The 20657-nt window shown below is 42.1% G+C and overlaps 1 protein-coding gene across 1 annotated transcript; it reads left to right on the forward strand.

Moving 5' to 3' along the window:
- The first annotated feature begins 1010 nt into the window (after positions 1–1010).
- On the forward strand, positions 1011–19662 carry LOC129841161 (zinc finger protein 205-like). Its single transcript, XM_055909300.1, has 7 exons — positions 1011–1501; positions 2135–2265; positions 2465–2641; positions 6099–6194; positions 6779–6890; positions 10024–10133; positions 15631–19662. The coding sequence occupies exons 1-7, from the start codon at positions 1252–1254 to the stop codon at positions 16555–16557; spliced, it is 1803 nt and encodes a 600-aa protein (XP_055765275.1). The 5' UTR covers positions 1011–1251; the 3' UTR covers positions 16558–19662.
- The last annotated feature ends 995 nt before the right edge of the window (positions 19663–20657 follow it).

The following is a 20657-nucleotide window of genomic DNA, read 5'->3' on the forward strand; positions in this document are numbered from 1 at the left end:
TGTACTCTACTGAGAGCATCATCAAGCCATTCTTTAGGGTATGGATGGGCCTCAAGCTGTCTACATTTTCATAGCCTAATTTTCAACATATGTTTTACTAGTACAAATGCACTTCAGTCTCAGAAATTATGTGAACAGTAATCCCTTCAGAAATGTGGGATGCGCACATGTAGAAAAAGAGCTCAGACGGCCTATCATTTCTAGGAGGGTAATTAACCACACATTCATTAACTTGTCATTTGAAACAGGCTTGTGTAAGTACCTGTTTTTAGAGACAGTTTCTTGGCTAGAACAAGGACAGTTTAATATTTACCTTACTGATGTGATGTTGATGGAATAAAATCATTGTATTATTTTCTACTCTATTCTTGCTAACACACTTATTTTGAAAGATACTGATCATAGGAGATTTGATGTGTAATGTAATACTACATTTTTAAAAACATTGTGCATACCTTTTTCATTTAACCACACCCTTTGAGCTATGACACCAACCAATAAGACCTGTTCTCTTAAGTAAAGCAGAGACCAAGGGATTAATAAGAACAGTGGTAAAAATAAAGGTACATGGTAAGGGTTGTGGAAAAGGAAGGGAAAGACACCTGTCAGGATCCAGGAAAAGGTGGAGGCAGGGAGATCCTCAGGTCCAGAGAGAAGGGATGAAGATGTAATCACAAGGCTGAGACTCATCAGGCTCAACAGCACTTTGAAATTAGTCGGGAAACATCCAACTGGGAAGTTAGATCACAGGCAGAGAGAAATGGAGACAGTAGAACACGTTCTATTTCAGTGCCAGCGATATCGGAGGGAAAGGGACAGTTTGTTATTAGTATTAAGGAATAATGGTGTTGAGGAGTCAAGTTTAATTGAACTTAAGAAAACCTTAAGGTGATATTGTATTAAATTATATATTCCGTTTCCTTAGGGAGAAGGGTTTAATTGGGTAGGGTTAAACTTAAGACCTTTCCTGTCTCTGGTCAACATGGCGGAAATGCATCACTAAAGTTGGTTGCCAACCCCCCATTTAAAAACCACTGAAGAAGAAGCGTAAACGGAAGTGAACAGGAAAAATTTACACGTTAGCGGTTTTTGTTGTTATTTAGACGTTTATTAACACCCTGGAACTCAAAATGCCACATTGAACTCCACGGCATCACCCACTTACCCGATATAGTGTTTAATTCGCGTTTGAGACAGGACTTGGTTGATAGATGTTATCTAGGTAACGCGGACGTTAGCTAGCTGCTAACAATGGCTAACTGTATTGCTGTCCACACTCAAATAGCCTCCATTATGGAGGTGCTAGCGAATGCAGCCGTGGCAGAGGTCTGTAAACTCGTAGACGACGATTATGCAGTGTTTCGTTTGGAAATAACTCAAAGCCAGAAAGAAAACAGGTCATTGCGGAGGAAACTACAGCTACTGGAACTTAAGGTGGCACGGGAGCGCGTCCTCACCAGTCGTCCCAAGATCCTCGACCGATATAGAGGAATGGCAAGAGGTACATTTTGCAGAAGGCGGGGACTGTGGACCGGTTTCCTCGTTCACATCTGCGCATGTGTAACTTTAGATATATTTTTTAATTTAACCTTTATTTAGCTAGGCAAGTCAGTTATGAACAAATTCTTATATACAAGGACGCCTACACCAGCCAAACCCAGACGACGCCGCTCTATGGGACTCCCAATCACGGCCGGTTGTGATACAGCCTGGACTCTATACAGGGTGTCTACAGTGACACCTCAAGCACTGAGATGCAGTGCCCTAGACCTGTGCGCCACTCGGGAGCCCCAAAATGTGTTAACCACATATGGCTGTTTAACCAGAATTCGGTCTTGATCATTATTGGATAGTAGGCAATCATTCTGATTACATAGCTAACTTGCAGATAGACACTATCATATTCTAACCAGATTATTGATTTACTGCGTTTCCTATTATTTACTAATTGAAAACGATATAATGCATGGAACATAATCAATCTATAAATAGTATATCAAGAAGTTATTTGAAGTCTTACCTTACATCCTTGCCAATTCTAGACAGTGTCATAATTGTCAATAATGTACAATATACAGTTGAGCATTGACAGTACCTACACTAACCACCTCTTTTCCCCCAATCACTCTCTCAGGTGATGGACATCTCACTGGAGGCCACAGGAGCTTTGTGAAGCCAGCAGGACACAATACATGGAGCGATGACCAGCCAATCACTGTTGATGAGGGGAGTGGAACCTCAACCCAGCACGTTATTATGATAGAGGTTAGTGTAATAGTATTACATCAAAATTACAGTACATCAAATGTGGCCAGTTTATTTCAGAAAGGCTCCCTGCAGCTATTCACTTGCTTACATGTACATCCTTATTGATCTGCCGTAGTGGAGCTTGGAGACTTCCCAATGACATTGTTATCCAGTTCTACTCATGTACCTGTAATAACCTCCCCTCTTCTTATGTCAGTCTGCAGATGCAGAGGCTGCAGGTCCTGGGGTCAAGCAGGAGAGGTCTGAAGGAGAGGAGGACCCAACACACAGCAGAGACATCCAGACTGGTGCGGCTGGAAAGCACCTTGTAGCCACCGAGGACCTTGCCACCACTTCCGCACCCCAGGCCTGGACCCAACGCAGCATCACAGAGGTCAGTGGAACGCCGAAGCCCATCCTCAAGTCAGAGATGGACACCGAGATATTAACAGTAACACAAAGGTTCTTACACACAGGATCTGACCACAGATCAGACCCAGAGAGACTGGGGCTGGGGAAACTGGGCTGTCCTGCTGCTCCCGGCTCAGACTATTTACCGGTATTTCACCAGAGCCAGATTAATTTCCATGGTGATGGTGACTCGTTAGACACTGACGGGGATGTTCCATGTTGTTCTTACGCTACAGAGATGGACCCTGGCAATATATCCTTGGGTTTAGAGACACAGACTGATCTGTCTAGAGGGGACTGGAACCAGTACAGTAGTAGTGTATACTCTGAAGGGTGCATAGATAAGAAAGGGGAGGTCATAGTGGTAGATGAGGTGACTGTAAAAGTGGAGGGCTACGCTTCTCCCCTATTGAATGCAGATAGTCACCTAGGAGATGGACACTCACAGGGCAGAGATTTCTTAGATTATAGGGGAAGCTTAGAGACAACTGTAAATGTTGCCACCCTCTCCCCTTTACACACATTCAGGGATCGCAATCCAGTGTCCACGTCGATGGCACCTTCCGCATCACACAGCCATGTCCTTTCCAATCAGCTATTGAACTCAAACGACAGGGCTAGAGCCCAGGCTCAGGAAGGGGGAGCAACATCAGGCAATAGTAAAGAGAAACGGTTCCTCTGCATGTTCTGTCACAAAGGTTTCAGCTGCCTCCAGAAGGTGGAGATCCACCAGAGAGTCCACACAGGGGTAAAACCCTTCAGCTGTACCCAGTGTCATATGCGCTTTTCCGTGGCTGGCAACCTGAAGAGGCACCAGAGGGTCCACACAGGGGTGAAACCCTTCAGCTGTACCCATTGTCAAATGCACTTCGCTCAGGCTGGTGACCTGAAGAGGCACGAGAGGGTCCACACAGGGGAGAAACCCTTCAGCTGCCCCCAGTGTGAGAAGAGGTTCTCACGCCAGCACCAGCTGAAGATGCACCTGAAGGTCCACACGGGAGAGAGGTCGTTCGCCTGTACACACTGCAGGAAGAGTTTCTCAGAGAGGAGCTACCTCCAGATACACCACCAGAAAAAACATTCCACTCAATGACATAGAAAGTAACCATTCCATTCAATAGCTTCTGACGTTTATATCAAACCAAGCATTAAAGACAAAGATACATTTTTGTTTTTGTCAGCTAAAAAGACCCACAGATGCATTTGGAATAACAAGGGTAACAGATTTCAGTAGATATTGCATCCAGATATTGTAATATATAAGGCATACAGTGCATTTGGAAAGTATTCAGACCCCTTGACTTTTCCACATTTTGTTACGTTACAGCTTTATTCTAAAATGGATTAAATAAGAACAAATCATCAATCTACACACAATAACGCACAATGACAAAGCAAAAACAGGTTAAGAATGTTTTGCAAATTTATAAAAAATAACAACCCTTATTTACAAAATTATTCAGATCCTTTGCAATGAGACTCGAAATTGAGCTCTCCACCACTCAGGCATTTATGGTTGAGTGGCCAGAACGAAGCCACTCCAGTAAAAAAGCACATGACAGCCCGCTTGGAGTTTGCCAAAAGGCACCTAAAGGACTCTCAGACCATGAGAAACAAGATTCTCCGGTCTGATGAAACCAAGATTGAACTCTTTGGCCTGAATGCCAAGCGTCACATCTGGAGGAAACCTGGCACCACCCCTATGGTGAAGCCTGGTGGTGGCAGCATCATGCTGTGGGGATGTTTTTCAGCAGCAGGGACTGGGAGACGTGTCAGGATCGTGGGAAAGATGAACAGAGCAAAGTACAGAGAGATCCTTGATAAAACCTGCTCCAGAGTGCTTAGACTTGGGCGAAGGTTCACCTTCCAACAGGACAACGACCCGAAACCCACAGCCAAGACAACACATAAGTGGCTTCGGGTCTCTGAATGTCCTTGAGTGGAACAGCCAGAGCCCGGACTTGAACCTGATCTAACATCTCTGGAGAGACCTGCAGAAAGCTTTGTAGCAATGCTCCCCATCCAACCTGACAGAGCTTGAGAGGATCAGCAGAGAAGAATGGGAGAAACTCCCCAAATACATGTGTGCCAGGCTTGTAGCATCATACCCAAGAAGACTTGAGGCTGTAATCGCTGCCAAAGGTGCTTCAACAAAGTACCGAGTAAAGGGTCTGAATACTTATGTAAATGTGTTTTTTATTTTAATTTTATATATATACATTTGCAAACATTTCTAAACCTGTTTTTTGCTTTGTCGTTATAGGGTATTGTGTGTAGATTGATGAGAAACAACTATTTAAACAATTTTAGAAGGCTGTAACAAAGTGGAAAAAGTAAAGGGGTCTGAATACTTTCTGAATGCATTGTAAGCCTAAAGTAATTGTTTGTACTGTATAGGCTATATGATGTTCACAAATGCATATTTCATTACTTAAATTCAACTGCTTAATTTTTATCCCAAGACTCTTTGAATGAGAAAATGAATGCAGTTCATGCAGATTTTTAGTTGAGATGTGTGTATGTGTGGTTTTCATGTTGTATTAACTTGTTCGTTTAATAAACACAAAATGGGACTTTTCATTCTAAGACTTTCATTGAGACTCTCTTTAATATACATCAGATCTGATATCACCCTATTCTGCTTCATAACTAGTGATGAAATGTGTATTATTGGTTAAGTCAGTCAGAATTATGGCTAAACCCCACCTATTTCTATAATTTCACTTAAAATGTGATTTTAAACCTAATGCTAACCTTAATTTAAGACCAAAAAGCAAATGTTTCTTTTTCATACATTTTTTATGGGCAATTGTGACTTAACTATTGGCTACCAATATACACTTACTAAACATACTTACACTAACACCTACTGTACATGTCAAAATAGTTTAGTCAAGTTTGTCTGACTTATCATAGCTGACTTATTTTTACCCACAACATTTTTATGTCCACCATGATGGGTTTAACAATGAAGTCATTCTGTAAGGGATTAGACTTGACCAGGTGAAAGCTATGATCCCTTATTGACGTCGCATGTTGAATACACTTCAATCAGTGTAGATGAAGGAGGAGACAAGACTCTTTTAGTGTACATCACATCTGATCTCACTCTATTCTGTATACACCTGACAGCGCTTTATAACCAATATACACTTACTAAATATACCTACACACAAACTAACACCTATTGTACACGTCATAATAGTTTAGTCAGGTTTGTCTGACTTTTGACTTATCATCGATGACTAATGTTTACCCACAATATATTTATGTCCACCATGATGGGTTTAACAACAATGAAGTCATTCTGTAACTACAGTATAGGACTCAAACGTAGTGTGGATGGGTAAACACTCCATGTTGAAATTGTGTTTATTATCTGTATGTGCGTACCTGAGGGAGTGTATGTCTGTATAATCTGCATCACCTGTGTCTTCTAGGATGAGGAAGTGCTTCTGGTGAAGGAGGGTCTGGGGAACCCTGAGGGGACCATGGTCACGGAGGACAACCAGACTACACCTCCTGAATCCACAGAGGTACTAGCTGAGCAGCACAGGACCACACACTAAACTACTGGCTGAATGGTATTAGGTCAGGGTCTGTATCCACAAAGCCTCTCAGAGTAGGAGTGCTGATCTAGGATCAGTTTTGCCTTTTAGATCATAATGAATAAGACTATTTGGAAAGATCCTAGATCAGCACTCCTACTCTAAGACTATTTGTGAATAAGGGCCCAGCTCTGGATTAATTTTGTTTTAAGTGTGGGACCATGCCTTTAACTTCCCTTTTAAGGTTTTGATAATTCAGAGGTAATTTTGTGAACGAGTGCTAACTAGCTTAGCGGCAAACACTGGAAGTCTTTGGGCACAGCTAGCAAGCTAGTTAGCATTGGTTCGCCAAATTACCTCTTAACTGCCTGCATACTGGACACAGAGACAAAAATGGTATCCACAAGTTCATCTGATTCATGTCTTTAAAGAGTGTCATGTAATCAAATCAACTAACATGTTTGCATTGTACTCATAGCAATCTCTCATTGCCCAATCAGAAGATGCTCCATAGCAGGGTGCTCATATCAGATTTCTTGATCCAACATCTTCTCACTCTGTATTTCTTACAGTCAGTAGACATGGAGGATGGGAGGCCTGATCTGCTGATAGTCAAAGTGGAGACAATAGAAGATGAACCAGAGAGCATTGACCTGCTGAGTGGACTAAAGATGGGAGAGCAAGGTAAGGAAGAAATACATAAAGCTTATTTACAGTAATAGATCTTCAGTGGAAATAGTGATGCACCTATGTTTTCTTCATTCATAAAATGAAATCAATACAACTTATGTTTACATACTAAAACACACATACAGTTGAAGTCGGAAGTTTTACATACTTAAACACACATACAGTTGAAGTCGGAAGTTTACATACACCTTAGCCAAATACACTGCTCAAAAAAATAAAGGGAACACTTAAACAACACAATGTAACTCCAAGTCAATCACACTTCTGTGAAATCAAACTGTCCACTTAGGAAGCAACACTGATTGACAATAAATTTCACATGCTGTTGTGCAAATGGAATAGACAAAAGGTGGAAATTATAGGCAATTAGCAAGACACCCCCCAAAACAGGAGTGATTCTGCAGGTGGTGACCACAGACCACTTCTCAGTTCCTATGCTTCCTGGCTGATGTTTTGGTGCATGTGCATGTGTCAGCATATGGTCTCACAAGGGGTCTGAGGATCTCATCTCGGTACCTAATGGCAGTCAGGCTACCTCTGGCGAGCACATGGAGGGCTGTGCGGCCCCACAAAGAAATGCCACCCCACACCATGACTGACCCATCGCCAAACCGGTCATGCTGGAGGATGTTGCAGTCAGCAGAACGTTCTCCACGGCGTCTCCAGACTCTGTCACGTCTGTCACATGTGCTCATGTGCTCAGTGTGAACCTGCTTTCATCTGTGAAGAGCACAGGGCGCCAGTGGCGAATTTGCCAATCTTGGTGTTCTCTGGCAAATGCGAAACGTCCTGCACGGTGTTGGGCTGTAAGCACAACCCCCACCTGTGGACGTCGGGCCCTCATACCACCCTCATGGAGTCTGTTTCTGACCGTTTGAGCAGACACATGCACATTTGTGGCCTGCTGGAGGTCATTTTGCAGGGCTCTGGCAGTGCACCTCCTTGCACTAAGGCGGAGGTACCGGTCCTGCTGCTGGGTTGTTGCCCTCCTACGGCCTCCTCCACGTCTCCTGATGTACTGGCCTGTCTCCTGGTAGCGCCTGCATGCTCTGGACACTACGCTGACAGACACAGCAAACCTTTTTGCCACAGTTCGCATTGATGTGCCATTCTAGATGAACTGCACTACCTGAGCCACTTGTGTGGGTTGTAGACTCCGTCTCATGCTACCACTAGAGTGAGAGCACCGCCAGCATTCAAAAGTGACCAAAACATCAGCCAGGAAGCATAGGAACTGAGAAGTGGTCTGTGGTCACCACCTGCAGAATCACTCCTGTTTTGGGGGGTGTCTTGCTAATTGCCTATAATTTCCACCTTTTGTCTATTCCATTTGCACAACAGCATGTGAAATTTATTGTCAATCAGTGTTGCTTCCTAAGTGGACAGTTTGATTTCACAGAAGTGTGATTGACTTGGAGTTACATTCTGTTGTATAAGTGTTCCCTTTATTTTTTTGAGCAGTGTACATTTAATCTTAGTAAAAATTCCCTGTCTTAGGTCAGTTAGGATCACCAGTTTATTTTAAGAATGTCAAATGTCAGAATAATAGTAGAGAGAATGATTTATTTCAGCTTTTATTTCTTTCATCACATTCCCAGTGGGTCAGAAGTTTACATACACTCAATTAGTATTTGGTAGCATTGCCTTTAAATGGTTTAACTTGAGTCAAGCGTTTTGGGTAGCCTTCTACAAGCTTCCCACAAGAAGTTGGGTGAATTTTGGCCCGTCCCTCCTGACAGAGCTGGTGTAACTGAGTCAGGTTTGTAGGCCTCCTTGCTCGCACATGCTTTTTCAGTTCTGCCCACAAATTTTCTATAGGATTGAGGTCAGGGCTTTGTGATGGCCACTCCAATACCTTGACTTTGTTGTCCTTAAGCCATTTTGCCACAACTTTGGAAGTATACTTGGGGTTATTGTCCATTTGGAAGACCCATTTGTGACCAAGCTTTAACTTCCTGACTGATGTCTTGAGATGTTGCTTCAATATATCCACATAATTTTCCTCCCTCTTGATGCCATCCATTTTGTGAAGTGTACCAGTCCCTCCTGCATCACAGCACCCCCACAACATGATGTTGCCACACCCGTGCTTCACGGTTGGGATGGTGTTCATCGGCTTGCAAGCCTCGCTCTTTTTCCTCCAAACATAACGATTGTATTATGGCCATACAGTTCTATTTTTGTTTCATCAGACCAGAAGACATTTCTCCAAAAAGTACGATCTTTGTCCCCATGTGCAGTTGCAAACCGGAGTCTGGCTTTTTTATGGCGGTTTTGGAGCAGTGACTTCTTCCTTGCTGAGCGGCCTTTCAGGTTATGTTGATATAGGACTCGCTTTACTGTGGATATAGATACTTTTGTACCGATTTCCTCCAGCGTCTTCACAAGGTCCTTTGCTGTTGTTCTTGGATTGATTTGCACTTTCCGCACCAAGGTACATTCATCTCTAGGAGACAGAACGAGTCTCCTTCCTGAGCGGTATGACGGCTGCGTGGTCCCATTGTGTTTATACTTGCGTAATATTGTTTGTACAGATGAACGTGGTACCTTCAGACGTTTGAAAATTGCTCCCTTGGATGAACCAGAGTTGTGGTATATCATTTTTTTTCTGAGGTCTTGGCTGATTTCTTTAGATTTTCCCATGATGTCAAGCAAAGACGCACTGAGTTTGAAGGTAGGCCTTGAAATATATCCACAGGTACACCTCCAATTGACTCAAATTATGTCAATTAGCCAATCAGAAGCTTCTAAAGCCATGACATAATTTTCTGGAATTTTCCAAGCTGTTTAAAAGCACAGTCAACTTAGTGTATGTAAACTTCTGACCCACTGGAATTGTGACACAGTGAATTATAAGTGAAATAATCTGTCTGTAAACAATTGTTGGAAAAATTACTTGTATCATGCACAAAGTAGATGTCCTAACCGACTTGCCAAAACTATAGTTTGTTAACAAGAAATTTGTGGAGTGGTTGAAAAAACGAGTTTTAATGACTCCAACCTAAGTGTATGTAAACTTCAAACTTCAACTATAATTAATTTACTTGACCAGGTAATTGACTTAAATGCTGTATTTAGAGTTCTCTGCTATGTTTGTAAATGTCTATTTTTTAACCTCTTCCTACAGGTGGTTGGCTGGAGCCTAACAAGGGAGACTGGGCGGCCATCTTGGATTCCCAGCCGGGTGCAGCCAAGGGCCCAGGGGACCATGTCACTGAGCAGGGCGAGATAATGGAGGTCAGTGGATGGGACAGAGTCCCCAACTCTGGGCTGGGGAACAACACTGTTAGCCACAACCAGAAGCAGACAGTCGAACACAAAACAACTGAATTTAGTCTCCATGACAACAGACTGACTGAGCCCCAAATTAAAAAAGACTACAGTTTACTATAGAATACTAAAATACTTGGTATAGAATTCTGTAGTAAATTGTAGTATACTGTAGAATACTATACTAAATACTGTAGTATCCTCAATCGTGAGGTGCTTACTATAGAATGTTGTAGTATACTGTAGTAAATACTATAGTATTTTCCCACCCAAAAACCACTAATGCCTGCAAAAACACTACAGTCCGCAAAAACACTATAGTTTTGTAATTCTAGTACAGTGGCTTCAGAAAGTATTAATTTCGATCCAGTCACTGATCTACACACAATAGCCCATAATGTCAAAGTAGAATTATGTTTTTAGACATTTTTACAAATTAATAAAAAATGAAAGGGCCTCCCGAGTGCTCCTGAGTGCAGTGCTAGAAGCGTCACTACAGATCCAGGATCGATCCCGGGCTGTGTCGCAGTCGGCCGCGACCGGGAGACCCATGAGGCGGCGCACATTTGGCCCAGCGTTGTCCGCGTAAGGGGAGGGTTTGGCTGGCTGGGATGTCCTTGTCCAATCGCGCTCAAGCAACTCCTCCATGTGGCGGCCGGGTGCATTCATGGTCACCTCGGTCGCTAGCTGTACGGCGTTTCCTCCGACACATTGGTGCAGCTGGCTTCCGGATTAAGCGAGCAGTGTGTCAAGAAGCAGTTTTTGAATGACCAGCTCATCTCTGTACTCCACACATACAGATAATTGTTAGTTCCCTCATTCGAGCAGTGAATTTCAAACACAAATTCGTCCACAAAGACCAGGGAGGTTTTCCAATGCCTCGCAAAGAAGGGCACCTATTGGTAGATGGGTAAAAAATAACAAAAGCAGACATTGAATACCCCTTTGGATGGTGTATCAATACACCCAGTCACTACACAGATACAGACGTCCTTCCTAACTCGGTTGCCGGAGAGGAAGGAAACCGCTCAGGGATTTCACCATTAGGCCAATGGTGACTTTAAAACAGTTAATGATTTTAATGGCTATGATAGGAGAAAACTGAGGATGTATCCGCAAGATTGTAGTTACTCCACAATACTAACTTAAATGACAGAGTGAAAAGAAGGAAGCCTGTACAGAATAAAAAATATTCCAAAACAGGCATCCTGTTTGCAATAAGGCACTAAAGTAAAACTGCAAAAAATGTGGCAAAGAAATTCACTTCATGTCCTCAATACAAAGTGTTATGTTTGATGCAAATCTAACACAACACATTACTGAGTATCACTCTAAATATTTTCAAGCATGGTGGTGGCTGCATCATGTTATAGGTATGCTTGTCATCCACAAAGACTAGGGAGTTTTGGTGGATAAAAATAAACAGAATAGAGCTAAGCACATGCAAAAAAAATAGAGAATGTTTAAAAAAAAAAAAGTAAAATGTAAAAAATAAAAAAACTTTGCTTTGTCATTATGGGGAATTGTTGTGTAGATTGATGAGGGGAAAAAAACAATTTAATAAATGTTAGAATAAGACTGTAACCTAACAAAATATGAAAAAGTTGAGGGATATGAATACTTTCCGAAGGCACTGTTATCGAAGTTATCGAAAAGAGCAGAAGCTCGTAACTATCCGTTCAGGCCCCAGTTCTACCTACCTACACATCTATGTCAAAGATATTAAAACAAAATCACTATAGTAAATGCTACAGTTATATCACTAACGTAAATACGGTACTAAAAACACTACCGTAAATACTACAGTCCGCAAAAACTCTAGGATAAATACTACAGTATACTACAGTCTGCAAAAGCACTACATTCATTACTCTAGTATATACTACAGTTATTTTACTTCAGTGTTTATATAGTAAGGGAAAACCCCCATGAAATGGACAAAAATGAATGGCAACATATTGGCATTGGACGATACATATACACAATCGCAAATACCACTCAAATAGACGTCAGATCATCCAAACCTTATAGCAAGTGGCATATGGCAAATGCCAAGTGTCATACAACAATCCCCATGAAATGGACAAAAATGAATGACAACATATTGGCATTGGACGAAACATATACACAATCGCAAATACCACTCAAATGGACGGCAGATCATCCAAACCTTATAGCAAGTGGCATATGGCAAATGCCAAGTGTCATACAACAAAAATCCCAAAGATGGCGAGCGCGCTCCACCGTAGATTTTCATATTGCAAATGGACACAAAGTCAAGACCCAAGGGTCAAATTTTAAAAATGTTTAAAAAAAATCTAAAATACAACCACCTCTAAAAAAGTGCTTTCTGGAACACTTTTGAAAAATGTTCATTTATTTTTTTGTCAATTATACATATACAGCGACCATGTGAACACACCTTTGTCTTATTTTATTGAGTTTTTCCATAAGGCCTATGTTTTGTTCATTTGCATTATATAGGACGTCAAAAGTCAGCGAACCATGTCCAAATGGCATCAGAAATGTCCAAATGGCATTTATACTGACCAAATTATATATATCACTATGTTAAAATAAAATGTGATCACAATTGAAAAGGAAAAGGCGCACAGGCTACCATGGTGTGTGAGCATTGTACCTTTTCGTTTTCAATAAATATTGATTAGGCTACCCATTTATTTATCTCTGATTGCAAATCGTCGTCCTAAAATGTAGGCTATATGCAAAACCTAGCTCAAGAGAAAGTGCAAGTGTCCACTGCCATCATTCTTGCTGCTGCTTCAAGTTCAGTAGCCATACGTGCGAGATCAGGTACACGTGTAATACAATAGAGTAGGCTATAGCCTATGGGCGGAGCAGCACGGGGCAGTTCTTTGCAAGGAAATTTTGTTTTTAAATATGAATCGGCTATAGTTTACTACATTGCGTATAAATCAATATTGATTACCCATATTTGTCTCCGTCTGAAATCCGTCCCACTCCTAAAAGGTATGCTATAAAACGTATCTCACGAGAAATTGCAAGTCTCTCCAACTCTGCTCTCTTAAAACTTATTGTCAATAGGGGGGCGCTGTTTTCACTTTGGAAAAAATCGTGCCCAAATTAAACGACCTCGTACTCTGTTCTAGATCATACAATATGCATATTATTATTACTATTGGATAGAAAACACTCTGAAGTTTCTAAAACTGTTTGAATTATATCTGTGAGTAAAACAGAACTCATTTGGCAGCAAACTTCCATACAGGAAGTGAAAATTCTGAAAATGAGGCTCTGTGTCAGGGCCTGCCTATTCAACTGGCTTTTATTTATGGATCTGTATACACTTCATACGCCTTCCACTAGATGTCAACAGGCAGTAGAAGGTTGAATGGGGTGTCTAGCTTGATGTGAGGCCGAATAAGAGCTTTTGGAGTGACAGGTCTGCTCTTTTGTCAGTTTTCATCTGCGTGCCGGGGAACCTCACATTGTCTTCTGAAAAGCGTTCGGTATACACTACGAATTGCTCTGGCTCTGATTTTATTGGATACATATGAGAAGAACATCATGAAGTAGGATTTTCAAGCGAGTTTGACCAGTTTATTCAACGTTTATTGGGAATTTTGGAATTTTTCGTTCCATGCGCCAAGATTTCTTGGACACGTGAGCTCCGCATTGCTAGCCAAAGTTGCTAATTCGACAGAAGAAATGGACATTCTAAAACCAAACAACGATTTATTCTGGACCTAGGACTCCTTGCACAACATTCTGATGGAAGATCAGCAAAAGTAAGAGAATATTTATGATGTTATTTCGTATTTTTGTGTAATATGTTGGCTCCAACACGGCGGAGAATAGGTGAGCGCTGTCTCACAATAATGCATGCTGTATGTTGTAGTAAAGTTATTTAAAAAAATCTAACACAGCGGTTGCATTAAGAACCAGTGTATCTTTCATTTGCCATACAACAAGTATTTTTATGTAACGTTTATGATGAGTTCTTTGGTTAGATTAGGTGACTGTCCAAAATATCTCCGGACATTTTGGTGAATTGTTGCTACGTATTGACAATGTATAACCACGATTTGCAGCTCTAAATATGCACATTTTCGAACAAAACATAAATGTATTGTATAACATGATGTTATAAGACTGTCATCTGATGAAGTTGTCCAAAGGTTAGTGATTAACTTTATCTCTATTGCTGGTTTTTGTGAAAGCTATGTTGGCGGTGAATAAATTTCAGGAAATTTACCGGAAAGTTTCCCGACCCTTTGCAACCCTACTCAGGATACACCACAAGAAAATGCACACGGCCCATGTATAGAGTATAGTGACATGTAATGTAGTACTAGTTTGTTTGTAGTTAATTCTGTTGTTTTAGATGTAGTGGGGAACTAGATGAGGTGAACTGAGGAAAGAATTAGTATCATGAGGCAGAGTAGATGATATGGTGATGGTTGGTGTGATGTCTGTAAAAAGGCTTCACTGATGAAAGGTGACAATCTGTGTCCAAATAGGTTTATATTTTATAATGGGGAAATGATCGTGCCTTAAAGGCTCAGTGCAATCAAAAACATGAGAGATTTAGATGTATTTTCTCATTGACGTCAGAATAATACTGTGAAATTGTGAAAATTATAATACCCTTTTAGTGTAAGAGCTGTTTGAAAAGCCCGCCTGAAATTTCTGCCCGTGTTGTTGGGGTAGAGTTTTGTCCCTGCCTCGTGGCACACTAGTTAATAGACCAATAAGATAGTTCCAAACCTCTCTGCCAATAACAGATAGTTTGAGTTTTCCCCTCTACACTCAGACCACTCCCAGACAATCCCAGCTAAATTCTTCCTTGAGAAATTGCTCTTTGCTAAGAAGCTATTTTTGTTTCTTTTTTACCATTTGAATTGAAAGAAGTCACAGTAAGGTTAATTTTTACTCAGAAATGATTAGATACGGAGATAAAAACAGCTGCATTGGCTCTTTAATTAATGTTTACTTTACATAAAGTAGTGAAGCTGTGTGTAATGTCATGTTGAACCTTTTCCAAGGTATTCTAAAATTAACTTTATCAAAGCAAAGGTAGCAGATTTACAGAAGTGTTGCCATAGTGAGAAAAGTTTTTCTACTTCACGTATCGTTTTGTGTAATAAAAGTGCTGTAACATTATTTGAGTGTATGACCATTTTGTTGAAGTTAAATACAAAATCAACTCTGTACTGACTGACTTGTTTATTTTTGTATCATTGCAGGGACTGAGTTTCCCTTATCTCAATCGAACCAAAACATTATACTTATTTCTTGAATCAACACGTGGACATTTAAAAATAAAAAAAACTCCAATGGCTCCATATTTTTAGGTACTTGAATCACAGTGTTAGAGGCTTGACTGTGGTTAACATTTTATAATATCATGTCATGTTTGTGTGTACAGCAAATAGTTTCTTATATAAACCTTTATGCTTTTCTGTTCAATTTGTCTTCACAGTCTGCATTCCATGAAGACCAGCTCATGTCCGGTGTTGCTGACGGGAGAGACTGGACCTCTGCAGCGGTTGGTCACAAACCCTGGCCACGGATCAGGACTCTGGATCAGGAGCCGTCACTCTTCCTTCCCGAGTCGCAACTAGGACCCAACCGTGAGGGACAGAGACTCCACCACCACACAGAACACAACCAGTGGACAGGTGGACTGAACAACCCCAGTCCTGGTGGTCATCAGAGAGGCAGAGACTCCAGTCTGCAGCCCAGACCCTTCTCTTCACAGTGTCAGTGCAGGGATGAAGCAGGGCCTGGGGCTGATAGAGATAGACCCTCCTGTTCCTATGATACAAACACCACAGTATCCATGATGAAAAGATCCGGTCACCCTGGGCTTCAGCCTTCACAGAGCGTGATGGGAGATGCTCCTGGTGGTAATCTTTCAGGAACTCTGTCTTCTTCAGGGTCTCGTCTAATGCCTGCTGACTGGGTTCATAGAAGACCTGGACCTGGGTCTAGTCTTCCTCAGCTACCTCATGGTTACCCCACCAATAGAGACAGGGTCAGGATGGACGTTCACCACGAGAAATACCTAGCCTATAACACAGCACACAATCCCAACAACACCCAAACAATGGCTAGAGGTCAAGGAGGAAGCTCAAAGACTAACCACCTGAGGGTGGTGGCTCCTGCTTCTTCCTCCTCTGGTGTCATTGGGTCACAACGTGTAAGGCCGAGCATTAGGACGGACGCCGACAAGCCGTACGCCTGCCTCACGTGTGGGAAGCGCTTTGCTGAGGCGAACTATGTGAAGAAGCACCAGACTGTTCACACCAAGGAGAGGCCCTTCAAGTGTAAGCTGTGTTACAAGAGCTTCTCCTTCCAGAATAACCTTATCAGACATAGGAGTGTCCACAATGGGAAGAAATCGTAGAAGTGTGTGAGATGTACGCAGGGGATATCTGGGAACCATTCTTTAGTTGACAAACACTACATGACCAAAGCTATGTGGACACCCCTTCAAATTAGTGGATTCGGCTATTTCAGCCACACCTGTTAATGAGAGGTGTATACAATCGAGCACACAGCCATGCAATTTCCATAGACAAACATTGGCAGTAGAATGGCCCGTACTGAAGAGCTCAGGGACTTTCAACGTGGCACCATCACAGGATGCCTTTCCAACAAGTCAGTTCATCAAATTTCTGCCCTGCTAGAGCTGCTCCGGTCAACTGTAAGTGCTGTTATTGTGAAGTGGAAACGTTTAGGAGCAACAACGGCTCAGCCACGACGTGGTAGGCCACACAAGCTCAGAAAACGGGAGCGGGGAGTGCTGAAGCTCGTAGCGCATAAATTGTCGGTCCTTGGTTGCAACACTCACTACGAGTTCCAAACTGCCTCTGGAAGGAACGTCAGCACAAATACTGTTCATCAGGAGCTCCATGAAATGGGATTCCATGGCTGAGCAGCCGCACACAAGCCTAAGATCACTATACTCAATGCCAAGCGTCAGCTGGAGTGGTGTAAAGCTCGCCGCCATTGGACTCTGGAGCAGTGGAAACGCGTTCTCTGGCGTGATGAATCACCCTTCACCATCTGGCAGTCCAATGGATGAATCTGGGTTTGGTGGATGCAGGGAGAATGCTACCTGCCCAAATGCATAGTGCCAACTGTAAAGTTTGGTGGAGGAGGAATAATTGTCTGGTGCTGATGATTCTTTGCTTCCAACTTTGTGGCAACAGTTTGGGGAATGCCCTTTCCTGTTTCAGCATGACAATGCCTCTCTGCACAAAGCGAGGTCCATACAGAAATGGTTAGTCAAGATCAGTGTGGAAGAACTTGACTGGCCTGCACAGAGCCCTGATCTCAACCCCATCGAACACCTTCGGGCTGAATTGGAACGCAGACTGCGAGCCAGGCCTAATCGCCCAACATCGGTGCCGGACCTCACTAATGCTTTTGTGACTGAATGGAAGCAAAACCCTGCAGCAATGTTCCAACATCTAGTGGAAAAGCATTCCCTGAAGAGTGGAGGCTGTTATAGAAGCAAAGTGGGGTCCAACTCCATATTAATGCCCATGATTTTGGAATGCAATGTTTGACGAGCAGGAATCCACATACTTTTGGTCATGTAGTGTATTATAGTTATGTGAAGTGTATAGGGGTAAGAGTTTTTTTTGTTGATTACTAGGTCCATCGTTTGAGTGTCTGGGTACGCTCATATTCTTATATGATACAGACTTGTTGTTTGGTGTGCTGGCATAGCCTAAACACTGTCATGTTATATTCCTCCTCTGAATTTGGTTTTGCCAATGTTCAATTCATAACAAATACCCCCCACCCCGGGGCCTCCCGAGTGGCGCAGTGGTCTAAGGCAGTGCATCACAGTGCTAGCCGTACCACTTAGAGATTCTGGGTTTGAGTCCAGGCTCTGACAAGGAATATCCTTGTCCCATCGCGCACTAGTTACTCCTGTGGGGAGCCGGGCGCAATGCACGCTGACACGGTCACCAGGTGTACGAAACACAACCCAACCAAGCTGCACTGCTTCTCGACACAATGCCCATCCAACCCGGAAGCCAGCCGCACCAATGTGTCGGAGGAAACACCGTACACCTGGCGACCGTGTCAGCGTGCACTGCGCCCGGACCGCCACAGGAGTCGCTAGTGCGCGATGAGACAAACATATCCCTGCCGGCCAAACCCTCCCTAACCCGGATGACGCTGGGCCAATTGTGCTCCGCTCGGGAGGCCCCTGCCACTTGATTCATGATGACTGCTAGCTAACATTCCAATCAAAACTACTGTAGATATAACGTGATTTGACATTTTATCTGTAGCCAATGACCTTGAGCCTTCTTGGATGGGCACTTCTAATGTAACTCTATGGCAGCACCCAAGGGGATTGAATTTTCGAGCTCTACCCTTAGATTTGGCCGTGACGTAGTGTCCATAAGTGACTGAACACTGAGCCAATCACGGTGCAACTAGAGAACATTACCAACCCCTACGCTCCATATTTTCAGCTGGCTGCCCCACCACCACAGAAAGCACTGAGCTAGGCTGAAACACCTGCATTTTGGAGCTGCCTTGCTCAAGAAAGCAAAAAAAAAAGAGACCATGTTTGTAAGGAGGCTTTATTAACATTTTCTTTTTATTGCAAACAATGTAAAATAAAAAAATAACTGATATGTGACATGTATCAATGCCAAAATAACATTCAACCCTGTTTATTTGTAGCAAAACATGTGGGGCTCAAAACAAAACCGCTTTACTGATGACATTTTGCACAGGCAGTCTTTACATTATTTTGGAATCGAGTTTTCTCCACAGGTCCCTAAACCTCCTTGCTCCGCGAGCGAAGTTGAAGTCGAAAAGACAACTTTACCGGTGTCAACTATATTAGCCTAGGCTAACAGTGATGCATGCATTCGATTTATGCCATTACTCTGGTGAGTACTGTTTTATTTAGTCTTCTAAGGCAACACGTTATGACAGGAGAAGCTTCATGTATCTAACTGTAGACAAGCAGATGAAAACATCACACAACACCCATGACAGCCTACTATGTGAAACTGAGCCTGGCAGACCGCGAAAAAAAACAACTTTAAACGGCATAAGATTTTACATGCCACTGTATCCCGTCTAAAATCAACATAACCTATAGCCGGATTTCTCATAATCGGGATATGAGTTTATCCGGGATATTGTAAACGGGACGTGATGTTTATATGCCTCAACTCAAAAACAGAATACTTGAGTATCTTCAAAAATAACGGGATATTATTGCGCATATAAATGTAACTTTTTCGAGCAGAAGAAATATGAGACGCATATGCATAACCATGGTAGTAATTGAAAGGGAACACAGGAGATTATGGGGAAATGCAGACCAAAGGTGACAACACAACGGTTTACCTGACAAGACTGAATCCAAACATTACACTGGATTTTATGTGCATTTGACATTTACTGTACTTTCTGCCGCATCTGTCTAATGAAATCTTATGACTAAAGGAAAGAGCTTTCAATTATTAAATGCATATTTTGTGTCTTTGTCATTGAGTACCTGAAGTTTGGAACACAGCCCTAAATCCCCACTATCACACCACTGTTTATGCAATCCAAAAACGGTTCATTATAGATCGCAATCTGGGTCAGGTGGGCATCATTTGCATCATTATCCTATTGCCAAAAATGCCTAGGTAAATTATAAAATAATGTAGGCTTTTCATAAGGCCCAACGAAGTGTTTAAATAAGTGTTTGTCTTTAAGGATTCGGAATTCACCAATATGTCACAACAAGCGCAAAGACCTGATCCTGGTTTACGGTACAGAAATGGCTGTTTATATAATCTCAGTACGCCTTAAAAAGGCACAATTTGGAGTTGCCGAAGTTTGTCTCATTCCATTTTATATTCCCATCTTGTCACACATCGGACTTGGATAAGTGTTGTGGTGATATTAAGAGGTGTAGAAGGCTTTGTCAAAGAATGAGAATACATTACATTTTTTTAAGGTATCTGTAACAAACAGATGCATGTCTGTATTCCGAGTCATGTGAAATCCATAGATTAGTGTCTAATGAATATATTTAATATAAGCTGTAACTCAGTAAAATATTTGAAATTGTTGCATGTTGCGTTCATATTTTGTTCAGTATATCTCAAAACGCAACATGCAAAAATGTCTAAGATTTTACTGAGTGACAGTTCTTAGAAGGAAGAAATAATCAGACAGAAAGAAATACTACTCCGCTTCTTGATATGCCACGCCTGTCAAGTGGATGAATTATAAAGAACAAAAATATAAAAATGTGCGCTCCTCTGTTGGACCTACCGTAAATGTCAACAACCCCTACTGTGGCCCTTTCCCCTATAGCCCTCCCAAGTCACTGGGTAGTAAGTAGGAGTTACCGTTAATCAGATATTTGTTTGTGCTCCTCTTTAAACTTTAATCTCCAAAATCTGGTATGTGTATTATTGTTATGTATCCCACTGTTGCAGTGTTTCCCAACCCTGTTCCTCGAGTACA

The sequence above is a fragment of the Salvelinus fontinalis genome, chromosome 42 (assembly GCF_029448725.1).
Source record: "Salvelinus fontinalis isolate EN_2023a chromosome 42, ASM2944872v1, whole genome shotgun sequence".
Taxonomy (NCBI): domain Eukaryota; kingdom Metazoa; phylum Chordata; class Actinopteri; order Salmoniformes; family Salmonidae; genus Salvelinus; species Salvelinus fontinalis.

What these genes read in the sequence shown, in the direction of transcription:
- LOC129841161 (XM_055909300.1), top strand. Translation starts at nt 1,252, where the DNA reads ATGGCTAACTGTATTGCTGTCCACACTCAAATAGCCTCCATTATGGAG. An exon ending in CCCAACGCAGCATCACAGAG is followed by an intron (nt 2,642 to 6,098) that starts GTCAGTGGAACG and finishes TGTGTCTTCTAG; the next exon opens with GATGAGGAAGTGCTTCTGGT. An exon ending in AGCAGGGCGAGATAATGGAG is followed by an intron (nt 10,134 to 15,630) that starts GTCAGTGGATGG and finishes TTGTCTTCACAG; the next exon opens with TCTGCATTCCATGAAGACCA.